Consider the following 18542-nt stretch of genomic DNA (forward strand, 5'->3'; position numbering starts at 1 on the left):
TCTTCCGATTGATTCCGATATTTACCTTTCATACAAAAGTTCATTGCATTGAATGAAATACGTCTGCCTTCAATCATTATCTGAAAACAGCTAGATTATTTTTGTTCCATACATAAGGATATGCAAATTATCTGCGCACTTTTGTTTTTGTTTCTTAAATCGCCGAAAGTCCAAGTGTCTGTGGAGTTCATTCTTTCCCATCTTCCATACCCACATGACTAATTTACCATCCGTTACATGAAAACCCATGCATAAACTGACTAATAGTGAGAGTACATGATAACTGTACGGTAGGGATGAGTCCTGTGTCCTGATGGAGAGGGAAATGGTAACCTACAATGTTGCATGACCAAGGTCACGGGATGTGGATGTCGATGTGGGTGGCATGCAAAAAACGAAAAGGAATCAAAGTCAGTGGCTCTCATTTTGGAGAAAATGATCAACTTGAGGATTAGCGGAGGGCTTGTGCAAACAAACTCAACAGTGATAATGTTAAAAAGTAAGATTAATCAAGAGTATACCAGAAAACAAAGGGGTACCGGTATGTTCTACCCCATTAGTCACGATTAGAACTGCAAGAAAAATATATGTAAATAGTCATGAATATAATAATGAAAGAAAACTATTACAGGTCTCGAGCAAATGTGTTGGCTTGATTGGGGCTATGTCCTCCAGTGCTGACTTTCAAAAATGACAACCAGATTAATCGATAAAATGATGGTGGTTGACAAATATTTCAAGTTCCCTTCCACCCCGACCCCATCTGCATTGTCCTGAAGTAGATACACTCTGGTACCATAACATTGCTTACTCATGGGTAGGACCACTGCACCACAGAGTGACCAGTTGAGTGTGCTGAAGAAGGTTATAGTTAGCTGTGAGAACTAAAATAGGGTTCTGGAATAAGAAACCAAAGTCCTTAAAGTCAAGGATCATCTAGTTATGAGAGCACACAGATTCTTGCCACAGCCTCCACAAACCCACATCATCCACCACACTACATGGCAGCATATCCACACACACCAAGGAACATCAAAACAACACCCAGCACACGATATCATACACAAATACTGGCAACTCCCCCCCCCCCACCTGCCTCAAACCAGTTTCCAGAGGCATATCCATGCTCAAATCACTCGTGGCTCTACCGGTATTCAGTCACTCAAAGACAACACACAGCTGCATGCATGACCTCCTGATATCCACCCTTCTGAATCCTACCTCCCTTATGAGGACAGGGTCCACCTGGCCATGCTGAGATGTGGACATCATCCAGCCCTCTTGAGTTATCACAAGAGGCTGGATGACTCTGTCGCTGATGCCTGTCCAGGATGCAACACAGCACCCCGTACTATTAAGCACATTATTGAAGACTGCGTTGCACACAAATGCCTGTGCCAACATACACTCCTTGAGAGCTCTGTGGGAAAGCCTAATCTCGGCCATGGTCTTCCTTAAGGACTTGGGGCTGTTCAGCCAGACTGCTTAGGGAGCAACTACTACTGCTCCTACTACTATACAGGCATACCCCAGTTTAACGATCTAATTGGTTAGGTAAAACCCCATCGTTAGGCGGGGTATCATATATCGGGGTACTTTTAACCTATTTCAATGTGGACCATATACTAGCCTTGGGTTTCCCCCCAAACCAAGTCCAAAACCCACCCAGATGAGCCCCAAAACAGGTTTAAAGGCAATCGAAAGGGCCTAACAGCTGTCAAGGAAGCTAACCTATGCCCAACTCCTGTAAATAACCCACCTAAACCAACAAATATAATCTGAATATCATAAAATATAAGGCTCGAAAAAAATCAAGCTTAGTGAACTGTACCCCAAAATAACAACGTTCACCCCACCTATGGCAAAAATACATTAATTGAAGTCTAAAAGCAGTTTATAAATCAACCTAAACACACAATTTAAGTCTGAAATATTATCAAAATCGGTAAGAAAAATCAAAACCCATTGTTCAACCGGGGTTTGGCTGTCTTTAGGAGGGGTATGGTGCAATTTCTACCCTGATCGTTAAGCTGGGGTATCGGATCTAGGGGTAATCCCTCGATTATCAGGTCGCTGTGACCTGGCTGTTCGAAACCATTATTCATACATTTTTTCATTTTATCCAGAAAAAATGCTTGCATCCAGGAGGAAGTTATAGCCACACGAACATTTCACTCAGCCTGGCTTTTTTTTCTTTTTTTTTTTTTTATGTCACTGCAGGGTATGGCCCTGCAGTGGCCATTGCTTGTCTGTGGTTGATGGGTCTGCTTGACCATGGTAATTGACTGGCTGTTGTTTATAGGTCTGCTTGACCAGATAGAGTAGTGTTAATCAAGAGGAATAAGTGTTGTATGACATACTTTAGTGGCCTTTTACAATAGCTTTCAAAGTTAGGTAAGTTCACAGTGGGGCCATGGGAGAAGTCCATCACCCAGACGGATCCACTATCTGGACATGCCTTTGGCTCTAATATATATGCAGTATATATAGTTTCGTTTCGTTTTTGAAGGCTCCAACATGCTTGCATGCATCAGCTTTCCGTGCTGCTTGATCTCTGGCAGCTTCTCTATTCAGTCCCTTATCCTTTAGGTCACCCTCAATGACCTTATCCCAGGTCTTTTTAGGTGTACCATACTTCTTGCAACCCTACCCCCCAACATTAACACTTCTCACATTCTGCACCTAATTATCATCCTCCATCCTTTCCACATGCCTAAACCACATCAATCTACCTCTCCTCATGATAACACCAATATATTCCAGTCCCATCCTACCCCTCAACTCTTCTGTTGTAAACCTAGTCTCCCCAGACCTCACACTCAGGGATGCACTGCACATCCACCTAACCATTGTCATTTCCGTACATTTGAGCCTGTGAATATCCTCTTCCTTTGCTGCCCAGATTTCACTGCCATACGACATTGCACTCCTAAAGGCAGGATTCCACAAGGGGAACACAAGGCAACATGTGGCATGCAACCTGCCAGGTTTTCAATATGTATGTTGAATGCAGCTTTCAACGAGGAGACATGTTGCCTGCGACAAGGCAACACTGTTGCTTCATGTAGCATGCTACATGATAATTTTTATGTTGAATGCCACAAAAGCATTTCCACCAATTCAACCAAACCTGAGCCAGTTGTTGACACAATGTCAGGAGACGATCGCTGCTGCTTCTGCATTTTTGGTGCTGCACAATGCTCATTAAAAAAAAAAAAAAAAAAAAAAGCACAGCCAGTGGAAAAGAGAGTTGTCTATCAGCAGTAACATTGCTCAGAATTTTTTTTGACAAGTTACTAGCCAATGACCAAGCATTACTCTGGGGTAAGTGTGGAGGATTTTGCTTACCTTCATCAAAAGTTTGTCCAAGGATTACCAACAGCGACACAAATTACCGGGAGGGCATACCTCCAAAAATTAGACTTTTGGTAACGTTGTCCTTCTCATCTACAGGAAGCAGTTGCAAGTCCTTCTTGTACCTTTTCAGGATTTCTGTGTCGACTATTTCAGGGACTGTGTCAGAGGTTTGCCAAACAATTACTGAAGCACTACGAGATGTTGTGAAAGTAAGTTCTATATATCAGTGTTTATACTACTACTATTATTACTGCTATTACCATTACAAATAGGCTAATCATCATCATCCAATCTTTTTTGCCCCATAAAGACCGTAGGCCTGGGGCTAGGCTACTCTGTCCCAACATTTAAAGCGAGGGTGACCAGTTACTCGCTCCTAATTGGCATTGTGAAAGTTATTAACATCAACCACCCTCAGATGTAAACCTTTATGGGCCACATCTGGCTGAAGTACCTCAACCCAAACCACAGGGCATCTATTTGGTTATATGGTTACCACCCAACGTAGTAGTTGGTTTCCTGCGTTGCAAGAATTCATTTGGCTTGTCACTCAGCGCAGAGTTACCTGAAGGTAGCATTGCACTGAGTGAGTGGATGGTGGGTGCCCCCACCTACCAAATAATAATAATAATCATAATAATATTACTAACAATATCAATATTACATTATTAAAAACACTGACGGTTACAATTATGTACTGTTATTCCATATTTACTACTACTGCTACCACTGCTACTACTATTCCAAGATTCAATTACTTTTGGCAATATGGCAGAGCAGCTATGATAATTAAAATGAGGAGACTGGGAATAATAATAATGACAATAATAGTGAAAATTATTTTATCAAGTGTATTCACCTCCATAAATTTCAATATTTGACCATCTTTCCTGTTACTTCTTATTGCTCTTCTTTCCATTACTGGTGGCTTTACATTGAGTGACAAGCCAAATGGTTTCCTGGAAGCCAAGAAACCATTTACAATGCTGGGTGGTAACCATATAATCAACCCATACGTGCTCCCTATGTGTCAGCAAGTGGGTTGGTGGAGGGTTAGTGCCCCTCCCCATAAAACCAATAGCTCAAAGTCAAATGGCCACCCCATACGGGATTATGGTGTCTGGCAATAGATAGATAGATAGACAAGGAACACTAAGCCTGTTGTTAAGGTAATTTTTTAAAAATAAAAGGAAAACACCTGGCAACATATACAAAGTAGAAATAATTAACATAACTTGTAACTGACCTCCAGTCATTTATTGGCATGAAATAATGATCAACATATTATAGCCATACTTAAAATATCACTTAAGGCATCATCACGTCTCAAGCAAACTTCGTGGCTAATCTCCGATGTGCATCTAGTTTAGCCTGATTAGTCTTGTATTCTCCCAAGGGTATGTCCCATAAAGCAATTTATGTCGTATATTCTTTAATGAACACTACTGTTTTTCCTTGCTGCCAATGCATTTTGTTGCCTTCAACACGGAATCCTTCCCAAGACTGCTGAGAAGGCAGGCCACAGGCAACACTCGGCAACAGGTGAAATATTGACACATGCTTGAAGTTTAACAAGCAACATGTTGCCACCTGTTGTATGCCACATTATCACATGCCACATGTTGCCTTGTGTTGAATTGGTTTGAACACACTTGGCCTGTGCAAGAATGTAGCATGCTACTTGTTGCCAAAATAATGCCCTGGTGGAATCCCGCCTTAACACATGCTGCATACAAAGATCTCTTTGCACAGAGGGAGAGCCCTCTCGATGTCAGGAGAGGCAACAGCTCCCTGATCTTTATATACATATACTGTACAATCATTACTCGTTTTATGATGGGGTTACGTCGTCATACCTTATCATATACCGATTTTATCGTAAATCGGGAGATTGAAACCCATTATAAAAGTCAACTCAACTTCCCAAAGTCACCTAACCAAGACTGAGCCATAAATGACAACCCACATTCATTCCTTTCTGTGTTGGTCCAAGTCGTCCCCCCCGAGGCTGTGGGACAACCTGTGCTTAAAGGCCCTAGTGGTCAGCCTCTGAGTCAGACAGGAACAGGTTAGGGGGAGGGGAATCCGGCCCATACCTGCACCAACCTTAGCACTGGGACCCATACCTGCACCAACCATAGCACTGGGGCCTACACTGGCACTGACCTTACCACTGGGCACACAAATCCACAGTACTGTAGTACGATGTTTGGCTGAGAGGTGACGATAACAGGGGGGCACACATGAACAAGTTGAAAAGACTGGGCTTTGAAGGGGTGGTGGGACCTGAACCATGACAATGCACACAGGGGCCGCCATCTTGCCTGAGACAAGGGACAGTTACCTTGCGTGTGCCTGGAGCTTTCCGATGGCAAAATCATTATAGCGGGAAATTTATTGTAAATCAAATTTTGGGGTGGAACTTTTTTATTATCGTTGTAGCGAATTATCATAAACCGAATCATCGTGAAACGAGTAATGACTGTATATATATATATATATATATATATACTGTATATATACATGGTTGTTCACACACAAAAATAGCACAGTAAATTTGGGTACTGTTTATGCTTTATACCATAATTATTGAGAGAGGCAGAAGCCATTACTCACAATGATAAGCCTTGTGTGGCAACAGCCTTTGCCATCATCACACACTGGCAGTGGCTATTACCAGTTACCAAATGTTGATCTTGTATGCCTGAAAAATCATGCACATGAAGTGGATAAACAGACTCACAGTTAATTGTCCAAGGGTCTTGATTTGTTGAGTGAGAGAGAGAGTGGACCATAACGATATATCTTTTTTAAGTTTTGGTGACAAAATTGAATACTGGTAACAACATAATTTCATACATTCGTAACGTGCCCTTACCGGAAGTGCAGATGCAGTGCTGGACACAGAATTGGTTGACCTGTATGCTGATGCAGATGCTGAATGAGACTGTGGATGCAAAGAGATGTGGATTTATATTTTAATGCAGGTGCTCTGCAGATACAGGTGTGGATGTCACGCATCTCAAATACACTTACTCCAACACTTCTGCCACTGCTGGAAGCATTTTTGGAATACCTTGTTTATGATAGTGTTCTACTGCTGTGTTGCATTTTTACCTGATCCTCTCCACAGCCTTGAACTCTTTAGCATTGAGCTACGTTTTGGGAACCTTCCCAAAAAAGTCACAGGAGCAAGCACGCGAGTATGGTGGATGGCGGACTAGCATGATTTGATGCTTGGCCTTGGCCTGGAACTGGTGGACAAGCTTTGAAACATGGGCAAGGGCACTGTTGTTGTGATGCTGCCAGTCACCACTCTTATGCTTTCACCTCTTATGACTATGTTTCTCCACATCTCAGAAATTGGATGAAGTAATCTTTAATGATTGTCTGGCCTGGTGGAGCAAAGTCATGGTAAACAATCCCCTAATGATAATAACCCTTTCGTTCATGATAAGTTTCAATAAGTTTCGCGTTCCACGACACGTCGGCTTTCTCCCCTCCCCCTGCCGCCTGCTGCATGCTCCAAAAAAGTGCATTCTTGGCTTATTTTCACCACCCAAACATATTTATTTTGCCACAAAACCTACATATTCCTATTTGTCGATGTTTGTCCCATATGATAAGCAACCCCCCCCCTCCCCCAAAAAAACACACACACACACACACACACACACACACACACACACTATATGTACATTAGGGCATTGTGATTAAACATTCAGGAACATTCATCTCACTTCCCAACATCATAGCCTGAATGTTTACAGACATATCATGACATGTTATACCATCATTTGAAAGAGAATTTTATTAACTTTCAAATGGGTCAGTTGGCATTTTGATAAGAGGTATGTTTTTCGAGTAATAAGCAAAAAAGTAAAACTTTTTCCGACAGACAACAGTTTTTATTCCGGGAGCTCTAACAAAAAATTTTCTTGGCAGTGTTATGTTTTTATTTCATCATCATATGCAGAATTTCATGGGCTTTCACATGATATAATCAGCATTGTCCTACGTCCCATAGTTTTTGAGAAAAATGCAAAAAACTATGCTGTACCCATGCAGTGTAGTGACTGTACGGCAGTTTACCGCCTCCCCCTAAGCTGCTACATGTATTTGACCATTTCCTTGCACACTAGATATTGCACACTACTATATTCACATGATTCTATGTCACTATTTTTATAGTTGAATTCTCACAAAAGGTGCAGGGTAGAGGCAGTGTAGTTGGTTAGAAACAGTAGCACAATCTTTGTTGGCCCAACGGCTGATAACGGCCACAAACATTCACAAACACCTAATTTCCTATTGCGAACACCAAATCTAATCACAATAGTGCCCAGAAACTATACATAAGCACTACTGGTATAGTGAAATATGTCACTCTGCCAGGATGGGGGTAATAGAGGAGATTTAAAGGGACAAGGGGCCGTGCACAACCTTCCCCACTAACAGTTCATTTGGTACTAAAATACCTGAATGTGCTGTCACGGGTATTGGGACCCGCTGTTGCCAACTCATTACTTTTGACGTGAGCCGGGCAAGCTATGACGCATCAAAAAATGATGCAAATTGACTGAAAACTTTTTTTTGGGGGGGGGGCCAATTTTTTATGGTTTTATACCCTAAAGACGTCACTGTGCATTTATGAGGAAAGACCCTAATGACATCAAACGCGTCACGGAGTACAAAGGGGATAATAATAATAATAATAATAATAATAATAATAATAATCCATCCATCCATCCATCCATCATCCAATCCTACGTTGCCCATTGAGGAGTGTAGCCCGAGGCTAGGCAGTTGGTCCTAACATTTAAGATGAGAGTGACCAGCCTCACTCATCCCTGAGTGGCATTACTTGAGCAATAAACCCCAATCACCCCTTGGATATAAACCTTCACCGGTTCAATCCGACTGGAGCACAATACAGTAAAAGTCCAATTCTTCGGCATCCAATTCCCCGGCAAATCTGACATTTCGGCAGTTTTGAGAAATAGTCCCATTTACGAAAATCTCTGATCGTTCAGCAGATTTTCCGATTTTTTTCTTCCCCTCTACTGCTGGGGACTTCTTCCAGCAGTAGCAGACTCCAGTCAACTACCTTCTATTGTACATATGTAAATAAGGAACCTACTATAAGTTTAGGTAAGTGCATGTAAACCTGTAGGCCTACTGTACCATTACATTTATATACAGTATGTTCACTAATTTCTTTATTTTTCATATTCAGGTATAGTACTGTATTCATTACAGTATTGTACAGTATCAAACAGTATACAGTACTCTCTCCAAACACATTTGTAATGATATGAGTAGTGATGATAGTGTTCACCGAAACATATAAGGTACTGAGTGGGTAGGGTTTTTGATAATTCGGCAATTTTGATTTTTCGGCACTTGCCTGGTCCCATAGATGCCGAAAAATTGGACTTCTACTGTAATTACCCACTAAACCACCAGGCACCAAAATTTGGTTATATGGTTACCACCCAGCATAGTAAATGGTTTCCTGGTGTACAGGAAACCATTTGGCTTGTCACTCAGTGTAAAGTCACCCATAGGCAGAAGGGAGAGGAAAGAATGAGGGAATGAAAGACAGAAGAGGAAGTGTAAAGTCGCCCGTAGGCAGAAGGAAGAGAAAAGAATGAAGGAAAAAAAGACAGAAGATGGAAGGAAACAAGGATGGAGGAGAGGACAGGGCAGACACCCGAGAGCAGCACTACAATGAGTGAGTGGATGGTGGGTGCCCCCACCTACCACACAATAATAATAATAATAATAGTAATAATAATAATAATAATAATGATAATAGTACTTTAATGACAATTTAAAAAGGTGGATGTGGAATGCATCAGACAAAATACGACACAGCAACTGAAAACCATCACAAGGAAGCCATTTCATAAATGCTTCCAGCAGTGGCAGGGGCACTGAAGTAAGTGTGTGACATTAGAAGGAAACTGAATACCATAGCTGAGTATTATTTATTTATTTATTTATTTTTTTTTTTTGTAACTAGTCTTGATACTTTTTTTTTTTTTTTAATCACAGCTTGTATTTGATGTTAGAAAAGTGTGTTGATTTATTTTCTTATATTTTCCAGAAGTGTTTGCAAGGAAAAATTTTCATATTTCAGATGCTTTCATGTTATGAAGAAATGTAGACAATATGTGTTGTAAATATGGAACTGTAGAATCATAATGTTGGGTAGTTGGTTTGTTACCATTCGTGCATCCCAGTAAGAATACTGTTATTAATAATATACAGGTATACTTCCATTGTTTTTCAGAAGTAAAATCTAATAGGCATGGCCGCCAGTGAGCATGATGGATATCCAGAAAACTTTACAGCTGATAAAGCAAAAGGTAATTTGAAGAATTAAATCATGGGTTGATTCAGGGATGTTGCCCATGGTACCTGAGGAACACCCCAGGTTTATCACATTAAGGTAGTATCCAGTATTGTGCATATACAGAATGTAGTTTTTGCTGACTATTGCTTATTTTTTCCACATAAACCATCCGTACTGACAAATATTATTTAGTTTGACTTTACATCATCATCACTAAGGTAATATCCAATAGCTAATGTGAATGTATAGAATGTATCTTTTGTTGATTATTATATTTATTTCCCCCACATAAACCATCCTTACTGACAAATATTGCTTAGCTGACTTAGACAAGGGGATGTCGAATCTTCATTATTTCGGAAAAAGATATGGGCAACACCTTAAAAATATTTGTTGATCTGCCCCTGTAAGTCACAGACAGTACCTGATTTCAATATGCCTGTGAATCCATGATATGATTTCTTGTTTAGACAGGTACTGACCACCCCAGGAAACCTTCACTTATAAATTAAGAGTATCCATTACAGTGTGTGCCTTTTTAAAAAGTATAGCCCATTCCATCTGAGTCCTCTCTCCTAAGCTGAACTAAATTATCAAGTTGTAGCTGCCCCTGCTCAGTGGGTAAGGTCACATGCTGTTGACCATTTGATCCCAAACAATGGCTGTTGACTGACATCAGGAAATACATCTTTTTGCAGAATGCTACATGTTCCAGCAAACAGCCCTTTTCATAGGTGCAATGCCTAAGCCCCTCAAAGAATGAAGTGCATGGCACAGTAATATTATACTGAAGAAGGTAATCTCTTCAACTCAGAGATATCCTCAGCCGTACAAAGTTGTCCTATGATGGCAAAAATGAAATAAAAATACTGTATCATCATTGAAGTGAATGTGGTTAAGGACTCCCACAAGTTACTTAAATTCATCTGACAGTATGAGAAATGAAATACTAGGAAAGATATCATTACACTGAAAGACTTAATGGAGATGGTGTCTACCCTTGAAGTATGACTGATAGGTCTCTCCTGAGCTGAATAATATTGTCTCCTGGTATCAAAGATAAAAAAAGAAAAATAAGTAAAAAAGGTCAGTCCAGTAATCAAGGAATTAACTTCAAAACCACTGTTGACCCCATTTGTGTAATGGGTGGCCAGTGGTATGGACTCAGTTGAGCTTGTGTTGAAGCTAGATACCTGCATTTGAGTATTGCCTCTGAATCACCTACTCAGTGTCCCTCTAAGCTGTTGTGTGGCCTGGGGACTGTGTACCTGATGCCTGGTATCTCCTCAAACATGCCCTCACTTACCCATACTATGGATACTTATATAGTACTAACCAGTACGGTAGTGCAAAAAAATTGGAAAAAAAAAGTGGTGAAGAAGATTTCAATGAATTTAGTTGCAGTGTAACTCAAAGTCAACTGACCACCCCTTACGGGATTATGGCGTCTGGCAAATAGATAGAGACAGATAGTTGCAGAGATATTTAGGAGTATGTACTAAACCTGCTTGTGATGGTGATAGAGCTTGCCACCTGCCATCCTGAAGACATATGACCATTACCACAACTGCACAACTCTGAATTATGGCTGTACGAAGCTGGCAAAATTTGTAGCATTTTTATTGTTGATATATGCTTGAATACTGTAGTTTCACTGCATATTTTGACATTTTTTCTCTACTTAACTATTTTGGAGTTAGATCTCTATATTGGATCCTGGGGGACAGATGGGCCAAAAAGATGTTGTACTTAATATCAGTATTACATAATGAGGAGTGCTTTAAATAAACTAAGTGCTTGAATACAGTGCATAAAAGATATCTTCACACTTTTAGGCTTACATCAATTAAGCGAAGTCATTTGTTTTTGTTTTTCAGCGGCTCTGCAGGAGATATTGGCATGTTTGACAAGTGGTGAGGTGGTGGAAGCTCTGGAGGAGTCACGAGAGGCTGCTGGGAATGACATGGTGGCTCTCATGACACGAGTCTTCCCTTTAGTGACTCAGGTCACAACAAAAGTTATTGCCAACTATGGTTTCACACAGGATGGAGTTGGTGAGTCACTTGGTAACGAACCATATTTCTAACATTACTAGTATTTAAATGGTCTTAAGCCAGCGAATGTAGATTGCTTGAAATATTTATGAAAGAATCATTTTGGCATATTTTGTGCTAATTAATTATCCCCTTCAGTATGATGATAGGACTTTTACTTTATTATTGATGCTACTGTGTGGTTTCTTGCATGTGAAGAGGTTAAAAACAGTCTTGATAAACCTTTTCATTGTGATATCTATTATTATTTTTTTGCTGAGTGGATGAAGCAATTTATATTGAGATGGTATGGACATGTAAAAAGAATGGAGATAAATAGGGTACCAAAGAAAGTGTGTGAAAGTAAGATTGAAGGTTGTGTTAGTAGAGACAGACCTTACGTGGTTTGAAAGAATAGAGTGAAATACACTGAAGACAGTAGGAAGAGGAAAAGGAGTATGTGAGAGAGTGAGAAAGGTCTGTGAGGATAATGTTGCCAGCTTGGAGACACTTATGTCATAGCCATCCCATGTCCAGAGGTTCCCAGAAAGGAGCAGAGATGATGATGATGATGATGATCAGATAGTTTGTTCAGTCTGGAGATCCTTCTTTGTGAAAAGCTTAACAACTTTTGAACAAGTTACCTTACAATAAAAAGGCATGTAGGGTGATGGACCTATAAACATTTACTTGGGCAATTCAGTGTTAAAGTGGATGTGATTGGAAGAATAACTCCTTGGTTATGGAAAATATTAAAAAGATATTGAGTAAATGGGAAGCTGATGGACCTTTGAACATTTACTTGGAGAATTCAGTGTGAAAGTGAATGTTTTTGGAAAAATAACTCCATGGTTATGGAAAATATTAAAAATAAATGGAGTAAATGAGAAGCTGTTGAATGCCATGAGGAGTATGTATAAGGGCGCTAAGGCTGCAGTACGTGTGGTTGGTGAACTGAGTGAATTTTTCTATCTGAATGTTGGATTGAAACAGGGATGTGCCATCTCTCCATGGTCATTCAGTTTCTGTATGGATAGTTATAAGAGAGATACAAGGTAGGGCTGTAGATGTTGGAGCGGCCCTAATGAGACGGCAGTGTTTGGTATCTTCCTGTTCTGTTGTTTGCAGATGATACTGTATTGTTAAGTGAATACGAAGAGGAACTGCAAGGCTTGGTGAATGAGTTTGGGAGAATACAGTGTGTGAAAAACAGAATCCAAATGTGAAAACAGTGAAGAGTAAAGTTGTGGTCCTCAAGAGAAATGAAGTCACTGAATGCACTGTGAGCCTGGATAGTGAGAAAATGGAAAATGTGAATGCATTCAAGTACGGTACTTGGGTAGTGTGATGAGTAAGGATGGGAGTTATAGTGGATGAAGTGCTTGAAAGGATACAACAGTGAAGAAAGGATGCTGGTTCATTGAAAAAAGTGACAGCATGGAAGTAAAAAAAAAAAAAGTCATTTCCATGATAGTATTGTGATCCCCACTACATTGCATGGAGGCGAAGCTTGGACCCTGTTGGAAGAACACAAGTGTGAGAGCAGTGAAAATGAGTTATTTTTTGAGGAGCATATGGAGTTACATAGCGAGACAGGCTGAGAAATGTGAGGAAAAAGGAACATTGTAGTGTGGATGTGGATGTGACAGAAAGCGTTAGGAAAAATACACTGAGGTAGTTTGGCCTTGAGGAGAGGATGGAGAGTGAGAGACTAAAGAGGCAAATGTACGTGAGTGAGGTGAATAGGGTGAGAGGGAGGGAGAGACCAAGGATGAAATGGAGGGATGGAATGGAGAGGGGAGACGGGAGAGTAAATTGGAAGGAGGGCAACGAAATAGCAGGGAACAGGGCGACATGGAGGTGATTTCTTTATGGCCATCTCTTACAGGATAAAGGCATCTGAGCATAGATCGATAGATATAGTAATGGAAAACCATTTAGGCTCTTCAGCTTAGTCACCCTAACCCCTTCAGTCAAAGGATGTAGCAAGAATAAACTCTAAATTTCTTAACTGGACTGAAGAGGTTAAGGTAGCACTACATCATGGGAGTGGATGATGGGTGTCCTCATCTACCCAACAAATAGTCCTCCAGAAATTTCTGTCCTTCAGCAGCTACTCCTCCCATCACAATACATCTCTGAACTGTCTGCATGCATTCCTCCACTTCTACGACGGGCGCGTAGCACCCGTCTAGCAGCAAACTCTCACCCTTTTTCTGTCCAATTCTCTAATGCAAGAGTTAACCGTTACTCCCAGTCCTTCATTTATGCAACGGGTTAACTCTGGAACTGTCTCCCTCCGTCTGTATTTCCTGCTTCCTATGATCTCCAGTCTTTCAAACGCAGTGTGTCCAGGCATCTTGAAATGAATGGATCTTGAATTTGGCTCTCTCTTGTATTTTGTTTTTCTCTTGGAAGGAACAGTTTTGTGGGCTCATGGCCTTTGGTTCCTTCTTCCTCACAAAAAAAAAAAAAAAAATCGTCTCACAAGATCTCTGTGCCTAGCAGTGCAGTACATGAAAGCATTAGAAGTACTGTACCCTGAGGTGGTTTAGCCATGTGGAGAGAATGGAGAAGAGATTGACTAGGAAAGCATGTAAATATGGTGAAAGGAGAAAGGAGAAAAGGGAGACCGAAGATGTGATGGAGGGATAGGGTAGAGAGGTAGATGAGTGGGAGTGGTATAAGGTGGAGGAGGGGACAGCCAGATGGCAGAAAACAGGGTAACATGGATGTGATTAATCTGTGGCCATCCCTTCCAGGATTAAGGTATCTGCCTATAGACAGACCTTTATTGCGACCATTTGGTGGAAATAATAACTTTGTAAGCTTTATTAACCAGTTCATTGATTGACAGTGCTGATTAGATGATTGCTGATTATATAAGCAACAGACTACAGTATTACATACCAAAGCAAATTATAAAAACTTGACACACACATGCTGCAGATTGTGCACCTTAAGAGAACAGGCATTAGATGAACATGGCCGACCCATGTAAGTATGGAACAGTGTCTTTCAAAATTCATGTATGCTGCAGTGGAATTACAACACTCCTTGATGAACAGATGTGTCAAGATCAATCCCTCACTCACTACTATTGGCAATGGCCACACCAGTGTCCTTGAAGTGCCGTAGCTTATTGACTGAAATATAGCCTTTTTTTTTTTTCTTCTTTTTTTTTTTCCAGAAGTGGATTGATGGTTAATTTTAGTAACTATTGCTTTGTTTTGTGTAATATTTGACCTTATGAGACTGAATTTGCTTTATATTCACAGGAGCAATCCAGTTTGAACATGTAATGAAGAACTTGGGACAAGATGACCCAGAGGTAGCAAGACTTCATGCACAAGTACGATCATATTTCTTGCCTGCAGTTGTCATCCCACCATCTAGTCACCCGTAGCAACCAGATTTCATAATACAGTATTTTGGAAAAGTGAAACTAGTGTTCTAAGCATAAGCTGGTACCTCATTGTTTAAGAAAGATAATCCTAGCATTTCTTTTTGGAATGAATTTGTTTAAGAAAGATAATCCTAGCATTTCTTTTTGGAATGAATTGTTCATGTAATCTAATTGCTTTTCTGGTTGGCATGAATATTTGCTTCAATCCATTTGTGTTTGTGGTTGTTACGAATCTTTGATGTAACCTAACCGCAGTATGTGATCATCTAAGAAAGGAACTTTGAAAACCAGATAAAGCATAAAAGAAGGAATACAAACTTGGGTGATGAAAGGAAGTGATCTTGATACGTGATTGGGAGATTTGGAATGATTTTGTTGTGGAAATTTCAGATGAGCTTGGGAATTAGAGATCCAGCAGTAGATAAATAATATGGATACATTACAGATAAATAATTCAAAAGCCACATTAATATATTTACCATTATCAGTAATATTTCTCACCATTATAAATGGTGTAAACAGGATCCAGAAACAGAAACAGGAGAGCACAAGTAAAATAAGCTTATCAGAGTACAGTGCCCAGTAATGTTCAAATGCCTCAGTAAGTTTCTTACCAGGAAAGGTCATGCATAAATGTCTTCCAGTTCCAATCCAAGAAGTGGCAAGACATTTTTGTCATGTAATGCTGCCAGGAGTAGCCTAGTCTTGTACCTAGCCCCATAGTATAGAGTAGGATATTTTTCTTTTCTTTTTGATTAACCTGGTACAGTAATACAGACATTATATCCATTCATTTATCATTCAGATCTTCATATTTTTAGCTTCAGTGGACAGGCAGAACTCATCATGCTAAAACTTCACCTAAGTCACCCATTTGTAAATTGCAGGGCAGAGCCATTCCATTATAATCAAAGTATAGTCCTTGCCATGTACAGCCCCATACCTGTCTGACCCAGCCTTGTACGTGGGAGTTAGGTAGGGGATGATGATGATGATGATGGTGTTACAAGTTGGGACTTGAGAAAAGATTTAGCTTACGGTTTAAGTCTATCCAGATCCCAACAGGTAACAACAAACAAGGACAATCTGACTAAAAAGGGTAGACAAAGGTTTCGAGTTTTCGTTGTGTTTAGTAATCTTCACAAGTGCATAGACAAATTAAACAAAATATCCAGCTAAATATAATACACCCTTGACCGTACTCATACTTATACCCTTCACCATACCCAAATCACTTAATACTAAATGCTTAGTAATTAGGTCGTAACAGTCCACATATGGCGTTGTTAGGAGTTGGGTTGTAACAACGGAAATACATGTATGATGTTGATGAAAGTAATTTTGTTTTTCCTTCCTCTGTTGTGGTGTGGATGTGGATGTGATAGGAAGCGTTATGAGAAACACACTGAGGTGGTTTGGCCATGTGGAGAGGATGGAGGGTGAAAGACTGACGAAGAAAGTGTATGTGAGTGAGGTGGAGGGGGGAAGAGGGAGGGGGAGGCCAAGGATGAGATCGAGGGATGGGGTGGAGAGGTATATGAGAGAGGGGGGTGTGAGTTGGGAGCAGGGCAGTGAAATGGCGGGGGACAGGGCGACTTGGAGGTGATTTGTTTGTGGCCACCCCAAACGGGATTGAGGCGTCTGGCAATAGATAGATAGATAGATAGATAGATATATATATATATATATATATATATATAAATCTGCACTGCTATTCACAGTAAGAGTAAGAAGTGTTGAACTGTATGCTCTTTTAATCCCTTTCGTAGTTTTTTTTTTTTTTTTTTTTAATGCGAGGAAGAAGGAACCAAAGGCCATGAGCCCGCAGTAACAGTTCCCTCCAAGAGAAAAACAAAATACAATATAGAGCCAAATTCAAGATCCGATAATTTTGAGATGCCTGGACACACTGCGTCTGAAAGACTGGAGATCATAGGCAGCAGGAAATACAGACAGAGGGAGACAGTTCCAGAGCTGACCTGTTGCATAAATGAAAGACTGGGAGTAACGGTTAACTCTTGCATTAGAGAGTTGGACAGAAAAAGGATGAGAGTTTGCTGCTGCAGATTTGTGCTACGCACCCGTCGTAGAGGTGGAGGAATGCAAGCAGACAGTTCAGAGGAGCAGTGACCATTAAAGTAGCGATAGAAAAGAGATAAAGATGCAACAGTGCGGCGAAGAGACAGAGGATGAAGGGAGTCAGTAAGAGGAGGAGAGTTAATGAGACGAAAAGCCTTTGACTCCACCCTATTGAGAAGAGCTGTATGTGGGGAGCCTCCCCACACATGAGAGTTGTACTCCACACAGGGGCGGATAAAACTCCTGTATAGAGTCAACAATTGCGCAGGGGTAAATAAAGAGCGGAGTCGGCCTAGCACACCCAATCTCTTGGAAGCAGATTTTACAAGAGATGTAATATGATCTTTCCAAGATAAGTCCTGAGTAAATGAAACCCCAATCATGTTCAAGGATGATGCAGGATTAAGCTGAATATTATTAAACATTAGTGGGTATACCTGTGGAAGATTTTGTCGGGTTGATAGGTGTAAGAACTGAGTCTTAGATGCATTAAAGACAACCATATTATTTTTACCCCAGTCAGAGATACGAGCCAAGTCAGACATTAGGTGTGCCATAGCCTCATCCCTTGTTTGTTGAAGTAACTGTTGAGATGGGCGTTGCGGGAACCGAATGGAAAGGTGAAGGGTGGAGTCATCAGTGTATGAGTGGATAGGGTTAGATGTACAGCTTAGAAGATCATTGATGAATAAAAGGAAGAGAGTTGGTGATAGGACAGAGCCCTGAGGAACACCACTGTTGATTGATCTAGGAGAAGAACGATGGCCGTCTACAACAGCGGCTATAGAACGACCAGAAAGGAAGCTAGCGATGAAGGAACAGATAGAAGGATAGAAACCGTAGGAGGGCAGTTTGGAAATTAAAGATTTATGCCAGACTCGATCGAAAGCCTTTGAGATGTCAAGTGCAATGGCAAAGCTTTCGCCAAAGTCCCGAAAGGAGGATGACCAGGAGTCTGAAAGGTAGGTGAGAAGATCGCCAGTGGAGCGTCCTGACGGAACCCATACTGACGATCGGAAAGAAGGTTGTGATAGGAAAGATGCCTTAAAATTTTTCTATTAAGAATTGACTCGAAAACTTTTGAAATACAGGACGTTAAAGCAATTGGACGATAGCTGGAGGGTTAGGAGTGGTCACCCTTCTTTGGGACTGGCTGAATGAGAGCAAACTTCCAGCAAGAAGGAAAGGTACAAGTTGACAGACAAAGACGAAAGAGTTTGCCTAGGCAGGGTGTAAGCACAGAAGCACAGTTCTTGAGAACAACAGGAGGGACCCCATCAGGCCCATATGCCTTGTTAGTACTGAGGCC

At 40.7% G+C, this 18542-nt stretch overlaps 1 protein-coding gene across 5 annotated transcripts; it reads left to right on the plus strand.

Moving 5' to 3' along the window:
- The first annotated feature begins 162 nt into the window (after window positions 1-162).
- LOC145412814 (protein C10) lies at window positions 163-16648 on the plus strand. 5 transcript variants are annotated; one of them, XM_080282602.1, is made up of 5 exons: window positions 163-176; window positions 3488-3566; window positions 9653-9728; window positions 11593-11769; window positions 15027-16647. In XM_080282602.1, exons 3-5 carry the CDS (start codon window positions 9671-9673, stop codon window positions 15152-15154), a joined length of 363 nt encoding a protein of 120 aa, XP_080138728.1. In that variant the 5' UTR covers window positions 163-176; window positions 3488-3566; window positions 9653-9670; the 3' UTR covers window positions 15155-16647. The 5 variants fall into 5 exon arrangements, with proteins under 5 accessions (XP_080138728.1, XP_080138727.1, XP_080138725.1 ...); XM_080282601.1 differs by lacking the exon at window positions 163-176 and adding an exon at window positions 198-266; XM_080282599.1 differs by lacking the exon at window positions 163-176 and adding an exon at window positions 208-290.
- Window positions 16649-18542: the final 1894 nt, after the last annotated feature.

This window comes from Coenobita brevimanus, chromosome 94 (assembly GCF_032717465.1).
Source record: "Coenobita brevimanus isolate Jiangsu-jjx chromosome 94, ASM3271746v2, whole genome shotgun sequence".
NCBI classification, from domain to species: Eukaryota; Metazoa; Arthropoda; class Malacostraca; order Decapoda; family Coenobitidae; genus Coenobita; species Coenobita brevimanus.

What these genes read in the sequence shown, in the direction of transcription:
- LOC145412814 (XM_080282602.1), top strand. Translation starts at nt 9,671, where the DNA reads ATGGCCGCCAGTGAGCATGATGGATATCCAGAAAACTTTACAGCTGAT. An exon ending in TACAGCTGATAAAGCAAAAG is followed by an intron (nt 9,729 to 11,592) that starts GTAATTTGAAGA and finishes TTTGTTTTTCAG; the next exon opens with CGGCTCTGCAGGAGATATTG. An exon ending in TTTCACACAGGATGGAGTTG is followed by an intron (nt 11,770 to 15,026) that starts GTGAGTCACTTG and finishes TTATATTCACAG; the next exon opens with GAGCAATCCAGTTTGAACAT.